The following is a 24,323-nucleotide window of genomic DNA, read 5'->3' on the forward strand; positions in this document are numbered from 1 at the left end:
GCTGGTTACCTGACTCGCGTTAATATCTTCAGCCCGGCCCTCTTTTTAGGAAGAGACATCACACCCCCAAGTTTCCTGTTGTTCCCACCGTCCCGCCACGCTGGTTCAGGTTTAAGTAAGTACTGGCATTTTCTCAGGCGGATTTTCTAATCTAAGAATCGTTAATCTACGACAATTACCCCATCTACCTCAGAATCATTTACGTCCACCTATGGTTATTTATAATTTTACCAATATAGTGCTTGGCGCCTCTATTTTTGGTGCCGAGTAGCCTCACAGTGGAATCGGTCTGTGATAAAAAGGTGAAATATGGTGACGTGCACAATAAAATAGTTTGTATTAATTCAAATAAATTATAAATGGTAATTAATGATGGCAGATATTTCCTCTCGATAATTGAATGCGAACAGGGCTGGCTGTAAATCCATCCAGGCTTTTTATTTCCCAAGAAAAGAGACGGAGAAATTTGGATAGCAACCAGAAATAAAAACCTAAATATATAAATAAATAAATAACCCCTGTTTGCATTGGTAATTCAATTATCTTGTTGATATTAGTAACACCACAATATTCCCTCTCTTCTCTACATCAATTTCTTTCTCCATAATGTAGTTCAGCAAGAGACGACGTTGCTGTCATGTGCATTTAGCCTAAACTGTCTCTATATAAGTGCATGCTTACATAAGTGTGTATGTTTGCGTGTGTATGTATGTTTATGTATGTTTGTGTGTGTGTGTGTGTGTGTGTGTGTGTGTGTGTTTGTGTGTGTGTGTGTGTGCGTATGTTGTGTGTGTGTGTGTGTGTGCGTATGTTGTGTGTGTGTGTGTGTGTGTGTGTGTGTGTGTGTGTGTGTGTGTGTGTGTGTGTGCGTGCGTGCGTGTGTGTGTGTGTGTGTGTGTGGGTGTGTGTGTGTGTGTGTGGCCAACACACCAACCTTCAGTTCGAATGCTGTATTTATTTATTTATCCCCAGGGTAGCTAACCTTGCTGACTTTGAAAACTTTTTTTGAGGTTGTAACGTTACCTCGGTGACCGCTTCGTATTAATTATTCGTCAACGCTGCAAACGTGTTTGTAATTGCGCCACCAATATTTCAATGGAAGTAATTACGGAAAGTCATGAATAAAAAGCTTCTCAACGCTTGAGTAAAAAAGATGCAGTGTGCGTGAAGGTCCTCTGAGAGGCCATGAGAGACATTATAAATGTATTCATTTTAATATATTTCCTTGTGCATGTTTTCAATGCCTCGTAGCATCATTGAGACTGACGGTTAGAGGTACAGAAATAGAAGAAAGTAATCAATGCCCCTATTTATTAACACTTTTAAAGACAACCTAACTCCTAGCTGCGGTTGGATAATCGTTCTAGTATCTAGTGGATACGAGTTGTTTTAATTCTCTAAATAATAAGGAAAGGTACTTCAATGTTTCCTTTCGTTATGTCATTTAGCATAGGGTACACTGGACAATACCTAACGAAAGGAAATGAGTTAATGCCGTCCCACAATACCTTAAGGCAAGATCATTTAAATGTCCCATGGCATGCTTCTTTATGGATGCTAATATATAGGTGTTAGTGGGCCCTTAATACAGTATTTGAAGGCGTTCAAGAAATTCAGCCTTGGTGCAATATTACAGCCACTACGAGGCAGTCCCACAATGAGCTTTCCACAGACGTGCCGTTTTTTAGAGGCGGGCCAAGGTGTAGGGTGAGGGTGCCCCACGGCGGTGGTGCCTCGGAGGCAAATTATTTGGGCGGGCAAGGTAGAGAAAGCGGAGTTAACTTGGCCTCTTTTGACGATATATGGGGCCAAATTCGAAATCGGAGCGTCTGAGCTTTCATTTTTCAAAGGCGGAGCAGGATACCTAATGCTCGTTTTACACCTTACGCCATTTCTAGTTACTAGGGGACCATAGGCAGGCTAGGGAAACTCATATTAATGTAAGAAAAATGAAAATTTCATGCCATGGGACCTTTAAAGTAATGTACAAATCGACCGTTCACAGAATGAGACGAAAATTATTTTCATGCAATCATACAAATTGGGACCTATGTTCATAAATATGGGTAGACAGGTGTGGGAGAGTGAGCAACCATTGTCAATCTAACAACTATTTAATTTCCCTTTTGTGAATGGCAGCCTTTTATTAAAAATAATTATTAAAATCCAGCCTTAAGTGGTCTTTTTGTCCGGGATGTCCGAGTTTGTACAGCCTGCAATGCAGTAGGAACACACTGGACAAGTATCTAAGAATAGTCCATCTTCGGAACATTGTAGTTTCATCAAGGCAGGCGTAGGTCCATAACACAGCATAATGATGTAGCGTAGCCTACTTTAAGTGCAATCAGATTCTCTTAGCATCACAGTTGTGTTTACCTGAGTCCATATGATGTCTCCAGCACATCTTTCCCTGACCACATGACGTTTCCATTGAGGTCAAGAAAAGAGGTTAGGAAATGACATAGCACATACTTTTTTTTACTTTCCTACCGCAACCTAACACTGCTTGGCAGTTGGTATCCATCAAATAACACTTGCTATTTAATGCTCTTATTGGCTGATATGGTTACCAGGTCATCTGCTGATTAGGCGTTGATCTGATACCTGTCCTCCACTTTGAAAGGAAAGGAAGTTTACAGCCATGCCCCAGAATGACCAAAAAAAGTTTTTTTAAAGGTGTGAATAGTGGGTTCAGTTCTCCTTTAATGAGTACTGGAACTTTTTATTTACCCTATGGGTGCGACATTAAATATTTTAAACTTATAAGCCGCATACCTCCGGTAGATGAGAATGCAAGATTAAAGATGTATTGTATATAGATATGCTGGTACTGATCCTCGACTTTTTATATGCTGCAGGCAAGTTGCAGAGTGTCATATTTTATTACAACAAAGAATGCAGAACTAAATATAACACCGAAAGAGGAGAGAATCTTAAACATGTCCTCTTCAGTAATGGTAGCTAAATGCATACAGTCACACAGGGAAAGTGACTTTGTGTCCCTGAGCTTTGGATGGTAGGTAAAACAAACATAATAAATGACCAAGTGGGAAAATGTATTATCACAATGATTATCATTATGATTGTCAGACCAGGAAGTAATCTAGGTATTAGTAGGTATTATTGTCATAGATTTGAGAGCTTTATGATAATTGGTACTAATGAATAAACATAATTTAGAATAATAATCATACTACTATATAATAGCAGGTCTGTTGCACAAGTTACTGAAGTTGGTCAGTGCGCATGTGCCAAGCAGCCTGCAGCTCACACACACACACACTCAGCACGCGCGAACGCACACATACACCGCACGCATGCATGCACGTATGTACATACACACCGCATACACACACATGCACAAACGCACAAACACACGCGTGCGCTGACGCAGACGTTTCAAGAAAAAGTCAGCGCAGGACACCGCATACACACACACCGCATACATACTGACAACAGTCAGCTGAACATTAGGTCCCATCATTCCACTCCCTGTTTTCTCAGTTAAACACAGAAATCAGCTACATTTGTCCAAGTGTTCGCTTTATGGGTAATGAAGCGAAGAAATACGCTCTTTCTCCGGTAGCGCAGTAGTTCGCAACGCCTTTCTTCTCCATCGTTTCTTCTATTTGTCTCTAACACATGCTCCAATCTTTCATCGACCGATGCTTCAGATTTTGTGGATGCAACGGAATATATGATGCATCATTTTAGCAACATTTAAGATGATCGCGATGAGTTCTGCCCGTTCTGCCTCAATTTTGTCTATGGTCAAACAAACTACTGTGACAGCGGCCACACTAATTCCGCCTCTGGGGAACTTAGACCCTACGTCATATCCCGCCCCTTGCAAGCCCACCCCCCTAAACCCCAATTGATTCTACTGATTTCTAAACAACATCGATATCCACATATAAAGCATTAAATGTGAATCACCCTCTCCTGATATACATATGTGGCAAAAATGTGTGAAAACAGCTTATTGTCACGACTCAGAGTGGGAATCAATTGCAGATCAAAAAGGATTTATTCCCAAACAGTCCAGCAGGCAGATCAGATTCCAGGTACAGGCAGGGTTCGTAAACAGGCAGGCAGGCAGACAGATACAGACGGACAGGTACGGGCAAGAGATCCAAAACCGATAGGCAGAAGACTTAGTCCAAAACAGGCAGGGTTCAAAACCGGGAAGAACAGTAAACTATAGCTTCTCTTTAAAGATCTTCACGCTAGTCTCACTCACGTGGCAGTCAGGTAGCAAACAGTACCGTGACGATCTGACAAACTGAACAGAAAGGGCAGTGTTTAAATACTCCACCAATCAATACCCAATGAGAGACAGGTGAACAGAGAAACAACAGGTAGGGGGAGACAAAAACAACAGTCCATACGAGGATCCTGACACTTATAGGTAGAAAATTATTATGCTTGCTTCATAACGTAAGGAGGAAATTATTATGCTTGCTTCATTACGTAATAGGTGAACCAAAATGTTAGACGTTGTAACATTATAGGCTAAATGTTATTATATTATGTGCTCAGATATTTGTTACATTATTGAATGGGGTTTCCACATTATCGCTCTGGGTTTAATTACAACTAGAGGTTGAGCGGAAACTAATAAAATAATAAATGGGACTTATATAATGCTTTTCTAGGACTCAAAGTCGCTTTACACTGAGGGACAGTGGTGGTAAAGGGTAAAGTAAATTTATGAGAACAATGGAGGATTCTGTTAAGCAAGAGCACTTAGTTTTAATGCCCACTGATTTGCATGTGTAGTGTGTGTTTGTGTGTGGGTCCTTGCTTGTATGTTTCCTCGCCTGCCACTTTACTCTGTGAATGCTGAGTTACCATGGGAACTATTTGACACTGTGACAGCGTCGTGATATTACCCTTTTTTCTCAAATGGAGAGGGAAAATACAGCACCACTCGTACATGAGTGGTCATTGGACTTTTTCCTGCAGTTCAGAGAGCTTTGAAAAGCTGGGCTGTAAGTCAGCATATTGTGGGGTTAATAAAAGATTAATCTTTTCAAGTTTGACTTTAGATATGGTGAGTTGGACCAGTTTAAAGATGAATCTCCTACCCATACGGCGAAAAGTACAAAATTTGTTTTGATGCATGCATGTGTCTCCATCACGATCACTGGTGCTCTCTATTATGCGTAAGGGTAATTTTCCTCATCACGTCATGTGACCCAAGTCCCCAGCACGTGACTCCAGTCCTATCTCTTAACAAAGGCGTTTCTGGCAGTGTCAACATTAGAGGGATTGTGTTTTTATCTCATGTAGTCAATTTCAGGACACCATGATATCACACTTTCTGTTGGAGGCTCCAGAGTCAGCCCAGAGAGGATTTGGCCTGGTTACTGCAATGTCATTGTAGTAGCAGGACATCGTCAATTGAAATCTACAGGCGTATTACAAAAAAACGCACGCACACGCAAACACAGATGACTCAAAGTTTGAATGTGGATCCTGATGAACACAAATGACAGTGCTTCTGTGCCTGCATACCCCAATGACCAATAACACACACACACACACACACACACACACACACACACACACACACACACACACACACACACACACACACACACACACACACACACACACACACACACACACACACACACATACACATACACATACACATACACATTATAAGCTGGGGAGCTTGCACCTGAGGCCTCTGACCCACATAGGGCTGGGTGCGTTCCACTTTCCCGCCTGGCCATGTGTCCTTAACTCCGACAGGCTGCAGTGGGGGCTCTTACTGCAGAAATACCTGAGATCTTTCACGCATTGTCCATGCAGCACCATAACACAGATTAATGCACACATGCACACTCACTCATACACATAAGCTTGTTCCGGATACACGCGCACCCAAACACACACTCGCACACGGCTTACACACATGGTCGATGGAAAACTGGTTCCTAAGATAGACTGTTAGCTGCTCTTGTTTTTCGTCCGCTGACATACATTCTATTCTTGCTCTCTCTCTCTCCTCCATTCTTGCTCAATCCTTTCTAACACACAGACCAGGGCTCTTTTCTATTCCTCCTCCACTCCTGCCATTTAATTCTTTGATTGAATTTTCCCAGGCGCTTTGAACACTTTCACTCTTTCTATCGTTCACACATCTATTAGTCTCTCATATTCTTGTTCTCATCCTCTCTCTCTCTCTCTCTCTCTCTCCCTCCCTCCCTCTCTTTCTATATATATATCTCTATATCTCTCTATATATCTCTATCTCTCTCTCTCTCTCTCTCTCCCTCTCTCCCTCTCTTTCTATATATATATCTCTATATCTCTCTATATATCTCTATCTCTCTCTCTCTCTCTCTCTCCCTCCCCCTCATATCCACAGACAGCTGGGCTGTGAGGTGCTACCCCCCCCCCCCCAACAGCCCCAATTCTCCCCTCCCCTCTCTTTCTCCCTCTCTCCCTCCCTTTCTTTCTTCTCCAGCGCCTACATATCTTCCCGTCAGTTGACTAATTAACATTGAAGTGCTGTTCAAGATCATCATTGTTAGCTTAGCGACCTAGCAGTGGGTGTGCAAAACGGAGCGGAGAGGACCATTATAGAAGCGCTCTGCTGGAAGGAGGTGAAGGGGACCGCGGCTTGGTGTAGCTGACAGACAGCGGAGCAGGCAGGTGGGCTCAGTAGCTGTCCCCCTATTCACACTTGTCGCCGAGGAAGGAGGGGGGGGGGGTGGGGGGGAGAAGAGAATTGGGGGGCGCGCTGAAGAGGAGCAGAGGAGTGCGCGGCTCGCGGCTTTGACGGCGAACAGAGCGACAGAGCGGAGCGCATAGTGAGGGAGAGCGTAGCCAGCCAAGCTGGAGCAAGAGAGAAAGAGAGATAGAGAAAGCAAGGAGGGAGGATGGCAAGGTGCTGAAGGGGAACACAGCACAGAGATCACCAGTCACTCAGGCGTTGAAGGTGAGGATTCATCATCATTCTAGCCAGGTTGGATGAGAGTCTGTTTCATTGTCAGATATCTGTGGAAATGTGTGTGGGTTTCTGGTTGTGGTGGGGGGGGGGGGATGCGGTGGATTAGTTCAGTGAGTTGGATTAGTGGTGTATGCGTGTGTTTCGTGAGTGAGGAATATAGGAAATAAGGCAGAGTCCATCTTCATGACCTGAATTGTTGAACTTTAGTGAGCACTACAGCAGCATTGTACCCTGCGGCATAGACATCCTTTCTCTCTCTATCTCCCTTTCTATGTCTCTTCATCACGTCTTGATTGCTCCCTCTTTGTTTCTCTCTCTTAACACACAGACACACACACATACACACAAACACATACAGTAGCCTACAAGATCAATCTAGATCACATCGCACTTGTTGGAATGAGGCTGGCAGACTGTAAGGAAAGCAGTATGTGGTTCATCATCAGTAGGTGTGTGTGTGTGTGTGTGTGTGTGTGTGTGTGTGTGTGTGTGTGTGTGTGTGTGTGTGACATCATCAGTGTGTGTGTGTGTGTGTGTGTGTGGCTTTGAGAAATGGCATGTTTCATGTATTTGTTGACATCATATAAGTGCTGTGGATGCACATGACTTTGAAAGGAGAATGAGTAAGATGCCAGATTTGCCTCAGTGAACCTAATTGCAGTGTACTTTGTGTGGGTGCGTGCGTGTGTTTGTGTGTGAGGGAATGAGCGGGGCAGGGGGCTTGAGTTCTGTGTTGAGTGTGCATGTGAATGTAGGCTTGTTGTGCGACCAAGTTGTGTTGAGTTGCCTCTCTGAGGCAGACGAGCGGAGGAGGGAGGGACAAAGATAGGTCTACGAACCACATCATGAATAAATAATGCACTTAAATGCAGGGGAATTGGTCCTTGCTATGTGTGTGTGTGCATTTGGTTGTGTGTGTGTGTCTGTGTGTGTGTGTGTGTGTGTGTGTGTGTGTGTGTGTGTGTGTGTGTGTGTGTCTGTGTGTGTGTGTGTGCGAGTGTGCATGTGTGTGTGTGCGTGTCGGTGCGTTAGAGAGTAAGAGGCTGAATATATTCCTCCAACTCTTACTGTAATATTTTAATCCATCATCACTATATCTCTTTAGACTGAGACATAGTGATTATGTATATCGTTGTAGTCACAGCACAACAGTATATATTTACACTTTTACCATAATGCATCTCAAGATTCTATGCAATAATTTTCCATTTGCCATAAAATATAAAATTAAATAAAAAAGCCTTCACCAGCTGTAGCTGTTGTGTAAAATCTACCTACCAATTTTATTTCAACCAGTCAACATATATTTAGTTGAATCACTTCAACTCACTATATAGCTACAGCAGATTGGGTATTGAATGTTCAAAGGTTTTGATAATAAAAATGTAGTTCTGTTTTTCAAGGAAAAACTTTTTTGTGTAGCTAGGATGCCTTGGAAATTGTAATATTCTTCAAAAAAACTATTGGAAGGACTATATTGTCCTGGCAGGGTTCTTGATTCAGTATTAAATAAACGTTCTTTGAAGATTTACATCTTGAAATATGTGTTGTTTTAATGCAAATTAATCTATTTGAATATTTAAATAATAGTGCCCAGTGTATTTCACACTGGGAAAAGCTATGCTGTCCATTTTAATCATGCATTAGTCATTGAATTCACTCACTGTGAATATTTAGGCCAGAATCAAAACAAAATCTGTGAGTCCACAATTGGCCTGAAGATGTCTGCTGTCTGTCTAATGCGTATGTAGCAATAATTACTGAACTGCCTCTAAGCATGCATTAAAAAGAAGGGATAATCCTTTGGACTCCCCTAAGGTGGGCACTGATTAATGTAAAAGAGCCACCGATTGATGAAACCAAGCGTAAGTCTGAATGAACACACTTAAATCCTTTGACTTTCCCCTGGAACACGCTTAAGTACGTTGTCATTCCCCTGAAATTAAAAACCTTCAAAATCACCTCTCCATTTTTGCCCATAATAAAAATTACAGTTACTAAGAAAAATGTAATCAAGTTCCTGAATAAAAAACTGCACGACTGGGCAATGAACATGCTAGATGCTAGCAATCATTTCTTCATATCAAGCAAACCCAATTTCTAAAAAGTATTAAAGGAAAGTAGAGTAGAAACTCATATTTCAACCCCAAATACAGGCGAAAAAGTGCCTTCAACCTGTCTCAGAAATATAAAGTTCACAGGCAGGAATCAGAGGAAATAGGGCCGTATTTTTCAGGAAGACGAGGGCATGATAGATGGCTGCCCTCCCAGCTCTACCTCCACCCCTGTTCTTAATTAGTCCTCAGTTTCTTCTTTTGCCGTCCCATTCATCTGCTCGCCTGCTTTGATTCCAGGGCTAAGTCAACAGTTGAACTGAAGTGGAGCTCAGCTGGGGGATTACTGGTGCTGGTGGTTGCTGTTCACTCAGTTCCGTTGCTGAGCAGAGACAGGCTCTCCGTTCCTGACTCGAGCCTCTGACGGATCTCCAAAATGGCTGCCTCATGGCTTTCAGTCTCTCTCATCTCCCTGTGCCACAGCTTTTGGGTTTTTTGATCATTTCTGGCCGTGTGTTACCGCTCACTCTGTTTCCTTCCTGCACCTTTTCCTTCCCCAGAGGTTTTTTTTTTATTGTTTACTGGCACCTGTGTGTGTGTCTCTCTCTGTGTGTGTGTGTGTGTGTGTGTGTGTGTGTGTGTGTGTGTGTGTGTGTGTGTGTGTGTGTGTGTGTGTGTGTGCGTGTGTGTGTGTGTGTGTGTTTATATGGATATGTTGTTGAGGGTTTAGTCAGCCACTTCTTCCACCCAAATAAGAAAGCAATAATATTTTAATGTTAGTTACAGTATAATGTTAGTGGTATGATATTTTAGTCATTGTTTAGCAATGAATATATTTATTGGGAGTCATTGTTGGGTTTGACATAGCAACAGAAAATCCTATGATTCATTCTGATGTACAAACCCTATATTTAATTTGTGGCTGAATTTGTTGCAGACCTTTTCCAGTGATGGATTTGACCTATTCACTGCAGATGGAAGGCGGCAGGCGTATGCACTCCCTGTTCCTTGTCAGACCCTACATAAATAGTCAACCCTATAGCCTCTTATTAGAATGAAACACTTGCAAGGCTTCACAGGCCCAGAACGATCAATATAGATATGGAGTCAGACAGACGTATAGATAGATCGATGGATCGATGGATGGATGTGGCACTTATAACTTGTTTGGTTCCTCCATGCCTATATGCAGTGCCACTCAATCAGGTCAGTTTAGCAGACCAAATCTATTATTTTAAAGACCAAGTGTAATTGTTGTTTCAGCAGGAATTCGAACACTATACGATTTAAAAAAATGTGAGACTTCTAGGAAGGAGGGGGGCGTGGTATGACCCAAGGCAACTTTTGATACATTTGAGTGTGTTGGCAAAACGAGCCACACTATTGTTATCGTGGTTATATTGGTTATATTTTTTTGTGTTGTTGAGATGTTAATGTTTTCATTGGCAAACTTCAACTGAACTCACCTGAAGCTCCAATCACAGCACTTACTGTCCTCCAAATGCTGTCCTTCTTTAAATTGTCTATGATTAAACAATGTCTAGGGTCGTACAACTCGATGCGTACAACAAAGATGTGAGGTAAAGAGTTGCATAGTCTGTGGAGGGACACGTGGTTGGCGCCGTTGGTGGAGGAACACTTACTGGGGGCCATATACAGCCAACAGTTATTTCAAATGATATGGGGTGCATCATGATCCATGTTGATATTATTCTTCAGCCATCATGATCCATGATAATGATGCACCCCAATGCAATTGTATGCAGGAATACAAATTATGACTGCTAGTAAAGATATTTATTAACAACTTTGTGATGTGGGGCTCCCCTTCAACAAGAAACTCCTGGAAATGTACAGGAGTTACCGAATCTGCTTTATAACATCTCCCTTAAAGAATAGAAATAAAGGTAATCATATACAATATACCTTATAAACATGCAATAAATAAGGCCATTACACACAATGAATGTTAACTAAATTGTGCCATTCCACAGAATAAACATAAATAATGACACTGGCATCAATTGGCGTTTTCTCTTAAATAAGACCACCTTTTCCAAGGCACTTTGAAGACATGATGAAGGGACCCGAGCAGCAAGGTTTGTGTGGGTGTTTGGAGCTCTGTCTGGGCAGCGGTTGATTTTGATGGCTACGTCTGTTATACTTAGTATAGCGTTGCAGGGTGTGGCCCTTTTCATGTGCAAAACCGTTCATTGTAACACTCGCTTAAAGAAAAGTAAAATATGGCTGGTTTATATATATATATATATATATATAAACATAAATTCCCTTGCACCTTTGGGGTCCCCTGGTGGATTTGGGGAGCCATGCAACTGGAAAGTCTGCATATAGCAAGAACTGGGCCTGTGTGGGCATGTGAAGCCCTTTGAAATAAAATGGAACAAATATATTCTACACTTACAGTGTACACACTTACATTCATGACTTCTGGGGAAGCCGTAACAGAGATCTATGTGTGACATATGTGTCAAACTGATTCTGCAGATGGCTGAGAACCATCAGACGGGACAGGGACGTGCCCTGAGGAGCCAGCCCTCAGAGAGAGACTTGCAAAAGACCAGCACCTACATCGTCCCCTGCTTCCTCTGCGTGGAGGTGAGCTGCTTTTATGTTGTTTCAACTGCCAGGATCCAGCCCATGGATCAATCAGCTTCATCTGCGTTGAACATGACCAGTTCAATAGAAATATCAGATGTCATCATAAGATGCAAACAACTTTTAAAATTCATTCACTGGGTGTATATGATGTTATGATTTTTAGTAAATGTATCGTTTTCTACCGTTGCCATGGTCATTGTTATGGAACTTACTTATGGTACTTGATTTGAGTAGTTTAAAGTGTTACTTTACGTAACAGATGATTCTGTCAAAGAAAACATTTGAATTGTTTCACATAATATCCTTCTTTGGAACAGACTAGGCCGTTGTATTTTTGTGTGGCAACTCAGAAGTTTATTTTCTCTTTTCTTTCGCCAAAAGATCCATTCCAAAGGTTAATTTTATGAATGCATTTGGTTTAACACGTTACTCATGAAAGATAAATTCCTTTTTCTGATGGTGTTATTTCATTTTTGAATGGCCAATGGATCATATGCCAGCCTGTTTTTGTGGAGCAAACCGGGAGGTAATGATCGCTTTGCTTCTCCCAGAAAAAAATTCATTCAAAGGTTCCTTGAATATAAACTTCTTATGTACTTCAAAGGTTTTGAAGGGTGAATGTATCAATAAATAAGAGGGAGACAAAAAGATCTTCAAAAGACCTGTATAACATGGTAGACCTACAGGAAGGGATGTAAAAACACTCTTCATGAGGGCACAGATTAATGACTTGGGAGTAAGATAGAGATGTCTGTCTATTATATGAATCAGGGCATTAAGCTCTACTCAAATGATCGGTTTGGAGGCTATAGCTCAACAGGAAGTGACGCTATTAGGGGGTCAAGGGGGTCAAGGACACTTGTGAGTGAGCTAGAAACCTGGGGTCTTTCTTGGTTTTATATTAAGGAGGGCCTCCAGGATACATAAGATTATCAGTTTGGGGTCTCTAGCCGTACAGTAAGTGATGCACAAAGCCTTAACTTCAAAAGACCTACAACCTGCACTGATCCAACATGCGTATGTTAAGTAATGCACAGGAACCGTTCAGGCCGTGGCGTGTTTTATTCCTATATACTCTGATACTACTTATATTGGAGGGCATTCCCCTTTTTGTGCTCTTTCAAGATGGCTAGGGCCTGACTAGGATCCACACCAACTGGGTCTGTGATCCACTGGGATCGGGTGCTAAGGCTTAGAGTGATGCTGCTTTGCCTGTTTTTGCAGAGAAACTCAAGATTTTCACAGAGCATTCCCAAGTCACGCAGATGGCAATGGGACTAATGGCCAAGTTCCTCTTTCCAATGTATTTAGTTTAAATGATTGCAACACCTTTTATTTTCAAAGTGTTTTAATGGCAGATGATGCTTTGTGAGTTGCTATCTGTTGAGCTACAGACTCTAAATTTATTATCAAATATTTCCCTGACTCCCTCTTTCACATCAAAGAGTCCCCAGGTCTCCAGCTCCATCCCAAAAATCCATGAACCCGAGGTCGCCTACTGATTACAAAACATCCTGTAGGTCTATAGCCTCCGAAATTATCAATTGAGTAGAGTGTTATGCCCTGAATCATATAGCAGAAGACCAGCTGTTTACCTTACTCCCAAGTCATTCTAAGACCCCATGAAATGTGTGTTTCTATCACTTCCTGTAGCTTTACAGGAAGTGATAGGTTTACAGGAAGTGATGTTGTCTTTTGAAAATATTTTTTTCTGACTTTTACTTTATTGATTACATCATGGTCTAAAAAACTTTAAAGCGGTTTTCATTTGTCCTGATTATTTTGATAAACAAAGTGTATATATATATAATCCTTTGGAACAGATTTTTTGGCAGAGGCAAATATAAACGTCTGTGTTGCCCTACAAAAACCTGTCATTCTGGTACATCCCAATGAAGAAGAATAAATTAGTAATTCATGTTACTCCAAAAAATGTTTTTAAAGAACATCATCAATCGACAGCGGTATTAATTTGTCATGATGATCTATATAAATATATTTATATAATGAACCTTTGAAATTGAGTTTTTGTCTGAAGCAAAGCGAACATAACTTACAGGTGGCCCCACAAAAACTTGTTTGCCTATTTAGTCCCAAAGAAGAAGAAGAAATGCCCTCCCTGGTTCACTCAAAAAGTCTTTATTGAAAGAACTTTTTAAGTAACATATAATAACAACATTCTCATGATCTTTTGCATTAACCTCCCTAAGTTTGTTGAATACAGGGTAATAGTATGTTATTCAGTCTTGGGTTTAGAAAATAATTTCTATAGACACAAATAACTTATAGTATCTTGAAGTTTCCGCTGCCAATATCTCTAAACTTCTTGGCTTGATGCTACTGTAGGTAATATTAGGGACTTGTAAAGAGAGCGAGAGAGAGAGAGAGAGAGAGCGAGAGAGAGAGAGAGAGAGAGAGAGAGAGAGAGAGAGAGAGAGAGAGAACTGAACAATCGCTTCTCAATGGGTTGTTCAGTTCTCATGCATCTGTGATTGACAGGCAAGATGGATATAGAAGATCCAAAATCTAAATTGGCTAATGCAGAGGCAGGCACAATCAACCTGAAACAGATGTTATCACAGCCCATTTAATTCAAGAGCTGATTGATGGCTGTGGCAATTCTAACAAATTACACACAAACAATAGCTACAGCACCTTTGTGAAGATCATGGCATACCTTTTCATCTGTCCCCTTCATCAAACAGATCTTTCATTTATGGAAATGTGCAAATTAAATGATCTGCTGTTCTGAGTTTAACAGCCTATAGATAATTGACTGGTTTGATCAAGATGTCGCACAATGGTAATTACTCTCTTGTCACTTTAGCGCCGCTAAGCTGTGGTGGAGGCGTGCGTGGAGCTGTTTCTGAGTAACAGCATTGTTCACCACAAAGGATTTTGATAGAGTCCTACAAACTCCCTTCAGTTGTATATATAGTCCTATTCTCTTACTTTTCCCATGACTGTCTTGTTTTTCTAACTAATCCTTAAATTACCTTGCGAAATGCTCACAGCCTTGGTTGTTCCTTAAATCTTAATTAATCGGCCTAATTAACGTCGGAAAGTCCAATTAGCTAGTTCCAGTGCTAACATGTTAAAGCCCACCGCTCATGTACATTGTACAGTATTATTCCATCTTCCTAAATGGGTCCATGTAAACATTCAAATTTGAAAACCTCAAATGGCACAATTTAAAATAAACTGCCTTTAAAAACCCTTGACTTTGATCTGATCAGTTCTGGAGTAAAGAATTGTCCTTAAATTTCACTCCTCCGTCTTCGACTTTAAACAACCTTTGGTATCAAAGCGCAGCCTCTGTTTACACGCATTAGGTTTCTGCATAATGTTTTTATTGCCTTCATTGCACTCTCTCTGCAGGAGGAACGATAACTGTTTGTGTTTTTAGTGGTGTGTTTTGTTATAGCTCTAGGCTGCAGACATTACTATTTGTAACTCTTTCTATTCCCTTTGAAGTATTCCCGAGCGACCGCCCGCTTGCTCTCTTTGTGAAGGTCGCTCTCTTCATCCGTCTTCTTGTTTTGTTCTATGTTTTAGAACAACAATCTATTGTGGTTGTCTCATGCACTTTCCTTTGCTTCCATGTCTCCTTTGTTTAGCTTTGGAAGCGAATGGCGGTCTCTTCTGGTTGATGACAGCTTGTTTCTCATTGCTATGCATCTGTACTGTAGCAGCTTTGCTTAGCTCTCTTCTCAGAGAGTTCCCGTATTTCTCCCTCTCTCTTACGCTACTGTTCACAGTGTCTTCAGTGGGAGGCTCTGTCAGCTCCGCTGCAGTAAGGACTGTAACAGGAGGACTTCTTACCCACTGCAATAGCACCTATGATGACTCCCCTCTGTGTAGGGAGAGGGGAATCCTCCCTGAGTGGCAATGCACAGATTTAGATTAAATTTGCACATATACAGCAATATCTTGCCTTGGAGTTACTATTCTTGTTTTATTAATTTGTATCTTGGAAACTTTATTTGTTTTTGTATTTATATTTATTTTGTAGTATATGTTCTGCCTTTTTACCAACACTCATTGTGTGTGTTTTTGTAAAATGTGTGTGTTATTATCTTCTATGTGAATTGCTGTGGCAGCACTTCAATTTCCCTTTATGGATGAATAATTTACTCTATCGCCCTATATTTATGTATCTATAAATCACCATTGATCCCTCCGCAATCCATACATCCCTCCATCTATCCATAGTCCATCAATCAATGGATGTCTCTTTTCCTTCAAAAATGTCTTCACACTCACGCTCTTTCCCTCACTCTCCCTCGCTCATTCTCTCTCTTTCTCTTGCTCTCTGACTCTCAGTCGCTCTCTCTGTTTGGACATGTCTCTCTCCCTCTATTCCCTCTGGGGGTAAAGAGCTGGCCCTGGCAATTTCATCATCCTGTGCCTTGCAGATTGCCTCGGCCTGGACCATCCATGTCATGTGTGCAACAGACGTGTGGGCAGCCTGGCTACTTTAAAAGTTGACATGCACTCTCGTTGTATGAGTGGGTGTGTGTACACTTCAGGATTTTAAGGACGTTTTTTATGGTCCTCTGCTCTTCTTTTCTCTCAGCCATATCTCAGGGGTCTTATATAACTGTGTCTTCTAACTGGATTTATCAAGTTTTTATGAACACCTTAATGATTCTGAGTGTTTGTGTGTGTTTGTGTGAGTTCCAGTAGATTTGAATATAGATTCTTGTCATTTAACTTCACTTTGCATAAATTCTTGCCAGTACAACTCCAGTACCTACAGTGAAAGCTCCAACTTAGGGATCCTAGTTTTGGTTCCATTATTAGTTTTCTATTTAATTCAAAATACCAAAATTCTTCTCTTCTACGCTCCTTTATATTCTCTAACTTTCTGTTGGTGACTTGTCCATATACATGCTGTCTCTTTGTTCGTAATGCATCCTTGTCTCCCCCAGTGACTGGCGGTCTCACTCTTTTAAACACCAGGTGCCAGGTTTTTTAAAGGTTGTCACTTTTCTTGACAACATTTATGAAGAGATCAATTGAATTCTAATATACAGCGTAAATGTAGGATTTCTTTCACACAAATCAAAAACTAAAATGTCAATTTCCTCTTATAATAATAATTCGATATGCAGTGCTTCATGTTGATGTGTTTTGGACAGGCCTCACTCTCCTCATTCATCCTAATGATCTCTGATTCTTATATGTTTGAAGTATTGTGCCATTCAATCAGGAGAAATGTTTGAGAGAATGTGGATTAAAGGCGGTACACCAGACGGATTACATGAACCTTGTCCTTAATTTTCTATTGTTGCATCATAGGTTCCTTAAATACCACTAGGAATATTGCCTGTTGGTAATAAAAGGTTCTATGCATTACCGGTACGGGGCTTGTGCCCTTAGCGTAGCTGCTATTTGCCTCTGTGTGCACTAACTCGCTGTGGTTTTCATATTTTCTTGTTGCATTTCACCCACTGTGCACATCTTACTCCCCCACACTCCCTCCCCCATCACAGCCCCCTCTCATCTCCTCCTCTCTGCTCCTTTTCAGTCTCTTCTTCTCTCACACCCTTCATGTGTTGAGGATTAAATGATGACAGGCAGTCCTTATCAGTTTCCACCCTAAAATTGAAGGGGATTACACACCATTTCCTCTTAGTATTGTAGGGCATAAAAGCAAGCGTATGCAGAGTGAATAAGTCGTGCTTTACCCTTTTATGTTCGCGCTTTTTCACACTTGCGCTCTTTCGCGCTCTTTCGTGCTCTCTCTCTCTCTCTCTCTATCTCACCATCTCGCGGTTGACCAATCAGATTTCATGGTGCCACTGTCAATGCAGCGATGCATCGCCGGACTCTTGTCTAGGGCTGGCTTCAAAGGGCCAGCTTTAACAAATCGCTTTGATTGGTTACTAGCCTTAGGCATTTTGTGTGTGTGTGTTGGGGGGGGAAAGATTGATTCAGAAAGATTTCAGTTCCAGTTTGGGTGTGAGAGGGTCTCACAGACCGTCACACATTAAGGCTGAGAGAGTAGTCCGACATCCTGTTCAGACCACAGGGACGGACCCCGTAAACAGTTTATGAAATCGCTGCTTATTATTGGTTGCACAGAGCATGTTGTGCTATAATTGGGTGTATTCCTTGGCAAGGGATGCCTGCACAAATCTCAGCCCGAGGATAAATGTGTCGGGGGAAATGTGTTTAAGCTATAGGGCTTGTACATCACATCATCGTATCGCATTGACCGATTTCATTTTGGAAGCCTAGGAGCATTAGAAGGTTAGTGTAGCAAGGACCTTTATTCTGCTTCGTTTAAGAATGCTTGATTCTAATTGGCTGGGATGAGGGCATTAACATGGCAGGTTGCCTGCTGACTTGTTGGTTGTCTTTGCTGCTGACTGAGCACAGCCTCATGAAATAGATCAATACACCGCTTGTATTTTTTTCTATCACAGAAATTTCAAACATGAGGTCCATGTGAAAAATAAACCTTGTTTCAAAAACAAGTTGATACATAGTTTCGCAAGCGAGATACAATGTTGCAACTACATTATTAACTAGAAAATGCATTTCCTGCAGAAAATGCGGTGATTGCTGTATGTAAAGTGAGGTTGAAAATATTTTTTAATAAAGCCACATAGATTAAGACATAAATTAGACCAGAAGTCTCTCTTACTCAGTTATTCTGTGCCCCCGTGAATGGTGTGTTTGCATCACATCTTGTAGGTCTACAACCCATCATTTAACACACTAAAGTGGGATTCATTTGTCGTGAGGACAAAATATAAAATGACTCACTGTCACATGCACCAGACGATTCATCCATCTGATCCGCTTGGTCTAGTGCAGGGTTTTTCAAACTGTGGGGCGCCAGAGTTATTCAGGGGGGGACGCAATGTAAAAAAAATTATAAAAAAGCTGCAAACTCATCATGAGCCTAAAAGGAGGCTAAACTGGCAGTTTACAAATGGATTTTTATACAGATGTTAAAAAAAGATGTTTAAAATCTGTAAAAGAACAAGATCTTTAAAACCACAGGTGTTTAAAATGTTTAAAAAGTTGTTTAATCTTTAAAAATGCATTGATACGATTAAAAAAATGAAATAATTAAAATATCTTAACTGAGCTAGGGTTAGGGTTTAATCTAAACTGGGTTTAGGGTAAAATTAATCCTTCTGGATTTAGGGTTAGGGTCCTCTCAGGGTTGCCATCTACAGACTTGAATTTTCTTTTTCTGGGCCTCATGTTTTTAATTATAGTATATAGTTTATATATATATTTTACACTACAAATGAAACGAATGACAGTGACCTAACCCTAACAACAAAAAATAAATTTAAAAGTTACATTTCAAAAAGTTATTTTTTCAGAAGTTATATAGGCCTATATATATTTTTTCATACACACCATCAACACAAGGCACTCAGATAACAACCTAATCACGCAGTCTCTTGGCCACCTTGGCTTTTTCAAGATTTGTTTGCAGGACTTGGAGAATAGCCTTAAGCTCCCTGATAGCTTTGGTATTCTCCCGCACAGCTCAAGCAATTAGTGAGTCCTTTTTGTAACGATGATGCAAGGTTTTATAATTTATATTAAGCGTAGCCCACCCATCCGACACCATAGCCAGACATTTTGAGCAACCAGGTAGTTCTGACCCGTTTACTTCAGGGACCTCAGCTTTTTGGTTAGAGTGAAAGTGTCTGTGACGTTGATAGGGTCAATGGTGTCTGGACAGCCTTGTCAACAGGAGATACAGCAGCTACGATCGTCTTCAGGTCATTCCATGGTATCGATAGGAAGTCATCACTCATGAACACATCCGACAACGTGAACTGGTCCACACTGAAGTCACAGGTTATCCAAGAGTGCGAGGTCTGCAGACGTCAGTTCCTGTGTAGAGCTCAACAGTGGGCCTCCAGGGCTGATGGGGGCGTTATCTGATAAAAAAAAAAAAAAAAAGGGAATGAAATATTCAAGTTTGATATCAAAACAGTGGATAACTCGTAACTTGTTCATGCCTGAATGACCTACCGTTACGGTGAGCTTCTCCACCTCGTTCTTTTGATTGGAGAATTATCCAGAGGCACATCTTCCTCAGAAATAGTTAGATTGAGGTGTATGATAGCTGGACATACCTAGAGGCGGCTGACTCACCATGTCCTTTATTTTCATTGACACGCCGTCCATGTTGAGATGCGTAATACCAGCGAGTGTTCATTGTTTTGAAAGCAAAAGCAGGATAGAGCACAACTCCAGCCTTTTAAACTTTTATTTTTAAACACTTCCTTTTTTACGATCACTTGTCGGCTGTTGCTATGACCCACGGGGTGTATAAAGCACCTCACAGTGTTACCCACTCACGACTGCCCCACCACTTCTGGATGGTGACCGGAAGCTTGTGCCCTCGCCAAACCCCAAAACAGGGGTCTTATATTTACTACTCACGGGTTATCAGACGTTGATCAGGCAAACAATCCAGCAGGGAGAAGATAAAGGCGTAATCGGGGTTCAACAGGCAGGAATCAGGAACCATGGATATTACTTGAAAAATGCTTGGCCGCTTGATGCAGAGAACAAAGACGAACTGGCACAGAGGAAGGGAGACACACAGACTAAATACACGGAGGGGAATGTTGATGGGGGCAGGTGAAACCAATTAAGGTCATTGAGGACAATCATGGAAACACAATGACAGGGAATGAAAACAATTAACAAAGGGGGCAGGATGTGACAAAGCGTTCAAATGTTGCTTGATCAACTAATGGTGTTATCCATTTGTATGGTACACCGGTACGTGCAAGTCGTAAGTTGTAAATCTCCCAGCTTTCTTGCGGCATTTGCGGAGGCACGTCCCCTTTTGGTCGTAGTAGCTTTCCTGTTTCTCATTGGCTAGTTATTGTAATTGTTAGCTACATTAGCCTCTTTAGCAAACAAGCTCGAAAACAAATAACACAACTTTACATTGTATTGCACGCAAAGCAAGACCATGCAATGTATAAAATGGTGACCGGCATAAAGTAGCAATGTAATCAAGTGTGTAAGAGCATTTAAAATCGACATTTAAATGACCAACGTGATAAAAAATACAAAGAAAATAAATCTCTTTATGGGCGCTTCCATTTTTGTTGACGAGTTGTATGGACTGAACTCGCTCTACTTTCAGAATAGCGAGCGGGACCGACCAAAAGGGGCGTGCCTCAGTGAAATGCCGCAAGAAAGCTGGGAGATTTGCAATTTACGACTTGCACCTACCGACGTACCATCCAAATGGATTATAGCATAAGAATATAATGATTGTCATCCATTTTGTTTTGGCATACAGGACCTTGAAATACATGATGTGCTGTTTCTTCAAATAGTTGATTGGGGGATAAATTCACCTATTCAAATGACCTATTCTGTCGTTAAGGTTGGAGATCACATTGTGGAAGCTATGGTTTTCTGGTCATTGTTTAGGAATTAATAATGAAATGATCTGAAATTTTGGGGTGACATTGTTGTGTTTGAACACACATACACACACACACACACACACACACACACACACACACACACACACACACACACACGCACATATAGTTTGAGTATATACCTGCTGATCATTGATAATATTTAGCTCAATCTGCATTCCTGATTCCAAACCCAATTCCCCAAGAATACACCCGGAGCAGCCAGAGAGCAGAGAGTATCCTACACGTCTTGCCTGAAGCCCACGGCACCAGGAGAGCGTTCAAATGTTATTTGATATTACTTAGTGTCAAAGCCCCGTCCGACGGGGTTGACTTGACCGGCTTCTCAGCTCAGTAGAGCACAACCGTTGGACCTAATCTTTCTTGATTTAGACGATCCAAAGTGATGTCTTGCCTGTGGCTTAATGTCTGCAACCCATCCACAGCACTCATTACTCTTAATAACGAAGGCTTACAGAATATTTATGAGTTGGCAGGTTCTGCTGCACTGCTCTGTTGAACAACACTGTGTTCGGATGCAAATATGCTATGTATATGTATATGTTTGACATATAGTCTGCCCTGTTGTCATCCATGCCGCCATCTTGAAATGATAGCCTCTGCCTCAAACGATCAAAGTTGTTTAGACCGATTCTGAGCAGTTGCCTTTTCGGCTTTTTTGTGGCCGATTTAGACTTCTGTTTGGATTCAGATCTAGATTGATTTACATCAATATTAAAATCTTCATGCTTAAAGGATAAATCCGGTGTAAAATGGATTTGGGATATGTTTGGTATGATAAGGAGTTTGAACGTTAGTTTTGGTGCAAAAAAGCCCATAGAGACGCATTCTTGAGTTGGCTGTTTTTAGCCGATTCTATCAAAACGCTATAAACTTGGAACGATAGGGGCATGTGTTATGGGTAAAACCAAATCGCTATTTTGAACCATTTAAAAGGCTAGAAGTAGCCCGACACTTCTTTGGTAGTACAATAAGGGTCTTAACATATAAAACGAGGCATTACTCCTCGAGTACTGAATGATGTTTAATTATTTCCCCTCCCTTTTTGCTAACACACTGCTGGCCAATGTTACTTCTCTCTCATTCCACCAATGTTTTGTCCCTATATGACTTGACATATATGCAATATGAAGTAAGATATGCTCTGAATTAGGTTTCAAGTTGCGCTTTTATTTAAAAGAAAACTTGAATTCACGTTGGCAACTTCAGTAGTAATGCGTTTTGTTGTCAGGCTACTGTGTTTCCACCTTAATCACTGTTATGTTTCGCTGTATCTAAGTAACAGAGCTATTTTACATGACTTACTTTTCATGTTTTGGGGTCAGGGCAGCACTGCAGTGCTAAATAAAGCACTGTTGGCACACTTGCTCTAATAATGAAAAGGGTCACTTTCATCCACAGTCCTCACTGAGCTTCAGATGTTAACACGTATATGTCACACGTCTCTCTGTTGCTTTATTCCTCATCACTCATGGAGTCATCACTCATTGGTGCTTTCCTCACAATAGTAACAGAAAACAAGTCCTACGAGGTAACTGATCCCATACTGAGTTGACAGGAATAATGTCTTTGTAACCCTTTTGCCAAGTGCTTATCCCTCTTGATACAGATCCCTGATTGCCATAAGAAAACTGTGATTGGAAATGCATGCACTTTAGAGTTGTTTACAGTACATGAGTACATACATTGTGCAATGTTGTTTTCATTGTGCTGGAATGTCCTATTGATAGTGGTGGGATGGTGGTGGAGGCTTTCTATAGGACTTGGTTCATAATGCATCAAGATGTGGAAACTGCTGTGTCAATGTTCGATGTGAAAACACATCAGACACACAGTGAGTTACTTGCTCTTGGCCTCCGTTTTAGATAGATAGTACAAACAAACCAAATGTTTACACCCTTCCAAAATGCATAAAGATCACTCTCTTTCCTACTCTCTCCTCCTCACTCACTAACTCATTCACTCGCTTTCCTTCTCTCCGCCTCTCCCTCTCTCTCTTCCTTCTGGAAACATGTTGATCCCATTCCCACAGTCCTCTCCCAGTGGTGAGCCGTCGTTATCAGCCTGACTCTAAGAATAGCAGCTGCCTGCGCCTCCCTCTCTCTGTGCTCGTTAGCTGTCTGTGGCCCAACTGCTTCCACCTGCGGGAAAACTGGAAAGAGGGGTTCCTGCCTCTTCCAACTTCATGGCAAATTTCTCTTACAGTATCTCTGTGTAGCTCAAGCCAACCCCCTTACAACAACATTAAGAAAAACGCCAATCTGTATTGACCGAAGGTACTGTTGCCCAATTGAGATTTCACTGACTTTTCCCTGGCGTATTAAAGATTCACTTCAATCTGCTTTCTCTTCTTGATACTAAAGCATATTGGGCTCCCTGCCCATATGGGCTTTGCTAAATAAGTTGCTTTATATCAGAGGATAAATTGGGAATTTGCTAGCTAGTTTGAGTTGGATGATGCGTTTAACAATAATGAAATGTAGCAACCTGGTTATTAAAGAACAACCGAGTAAGAAATCTAGTATAGCGCCAGGATGCCTGAAAGGTTGAGCATGATCGACTGGCAGATCTTACATCACGCCACTCCATCTCTTAATTAAATCTAATACATTTATTTGTAATATATATATTTTCAAATTTAAAATGTTTAAACACGTTTGTCTTCGGTTAATTGACACTCATCAGTTATCATGATGAATTTTCATATTTGAAATGCAATAGCGCCTCTCAGTGTCACCCCTGAGTGACATTATGTTACTTGTCAGCTCAAATGTCGGAAGACACTTGTGATTAGCGTTGGGTTTCCAGCAATAAATGGCCAAAAACTTATCACTTTAATAGTGAGTGGGAAAGCAAATACTTTTTTCACATGTTATTTCAAATCCAGTCTGTCTCATCTGCTACACAAGGGTCTCGCTATCAAAAAAAGTAAACCTTGAGAGACATTTGAAAAACAACCATAAAAACTACAACACAAAATCAGCCCCAGTCACCCAGCCTATTGTGAACTAGGAATTAAACATGCTTAAAGGTGTTCACTATACTTGCAAAGCCAAAAAAGCCAAATGCAGATGGGGAGTTTGTGAAATTGGCTTTCTTGGGTGGAGCGGATTTGCTTTTCAACGATATACAAAAACAAGCAAGAAATCACTGCTGTAATTAAAGACTTTTCAGTTGTCAAGGAGCCTCGTAATCACACTCTGAGAGGTAGGCTGATAATGTCTGCCGCAGCTTAAA

General features: G+C 41.2%; 1 protein-coding gene across 1 annotated transcript in view; it reads left to right on the plus strand.

The window, feature by feature from the left end:
• The first annotated feature begins 38 nt into the window (after window positions 1–38).
• plppr2b (phospholipid phosphatase related 2b) overlaps window positions 39–24,323 on the plus strand; it is a 58,054-nt gene continuing 33,769 nt past the window's right edge. The window contains exons 1-2 of the mRNA XM_079758766.1: window positions 39–115; window positions 11,524–11,634. Of these exons, the coding sequence (XP_079614892.1) occupies window positions 11,524–11,634 (111 nt within the window). The 5' untranslated portion in view covers window positions 39–115. The remainder of the gene's footprint in view (window positions 116–11,523; window positions 11,635–24,323) is intronic.

The sequence above is a fragment of the Pollachius pollachius genome (assembly GCF_949987615.1).
Source record: "Pollachius pollachius genome assembly, chromosome: 2".
NCBI classification, from domain to species: Eukaryota; Metazoa; Chordata; class Actinopteri; order Gadiformes; family Gadidae; genus Pollachius; species Pollachius pollachius.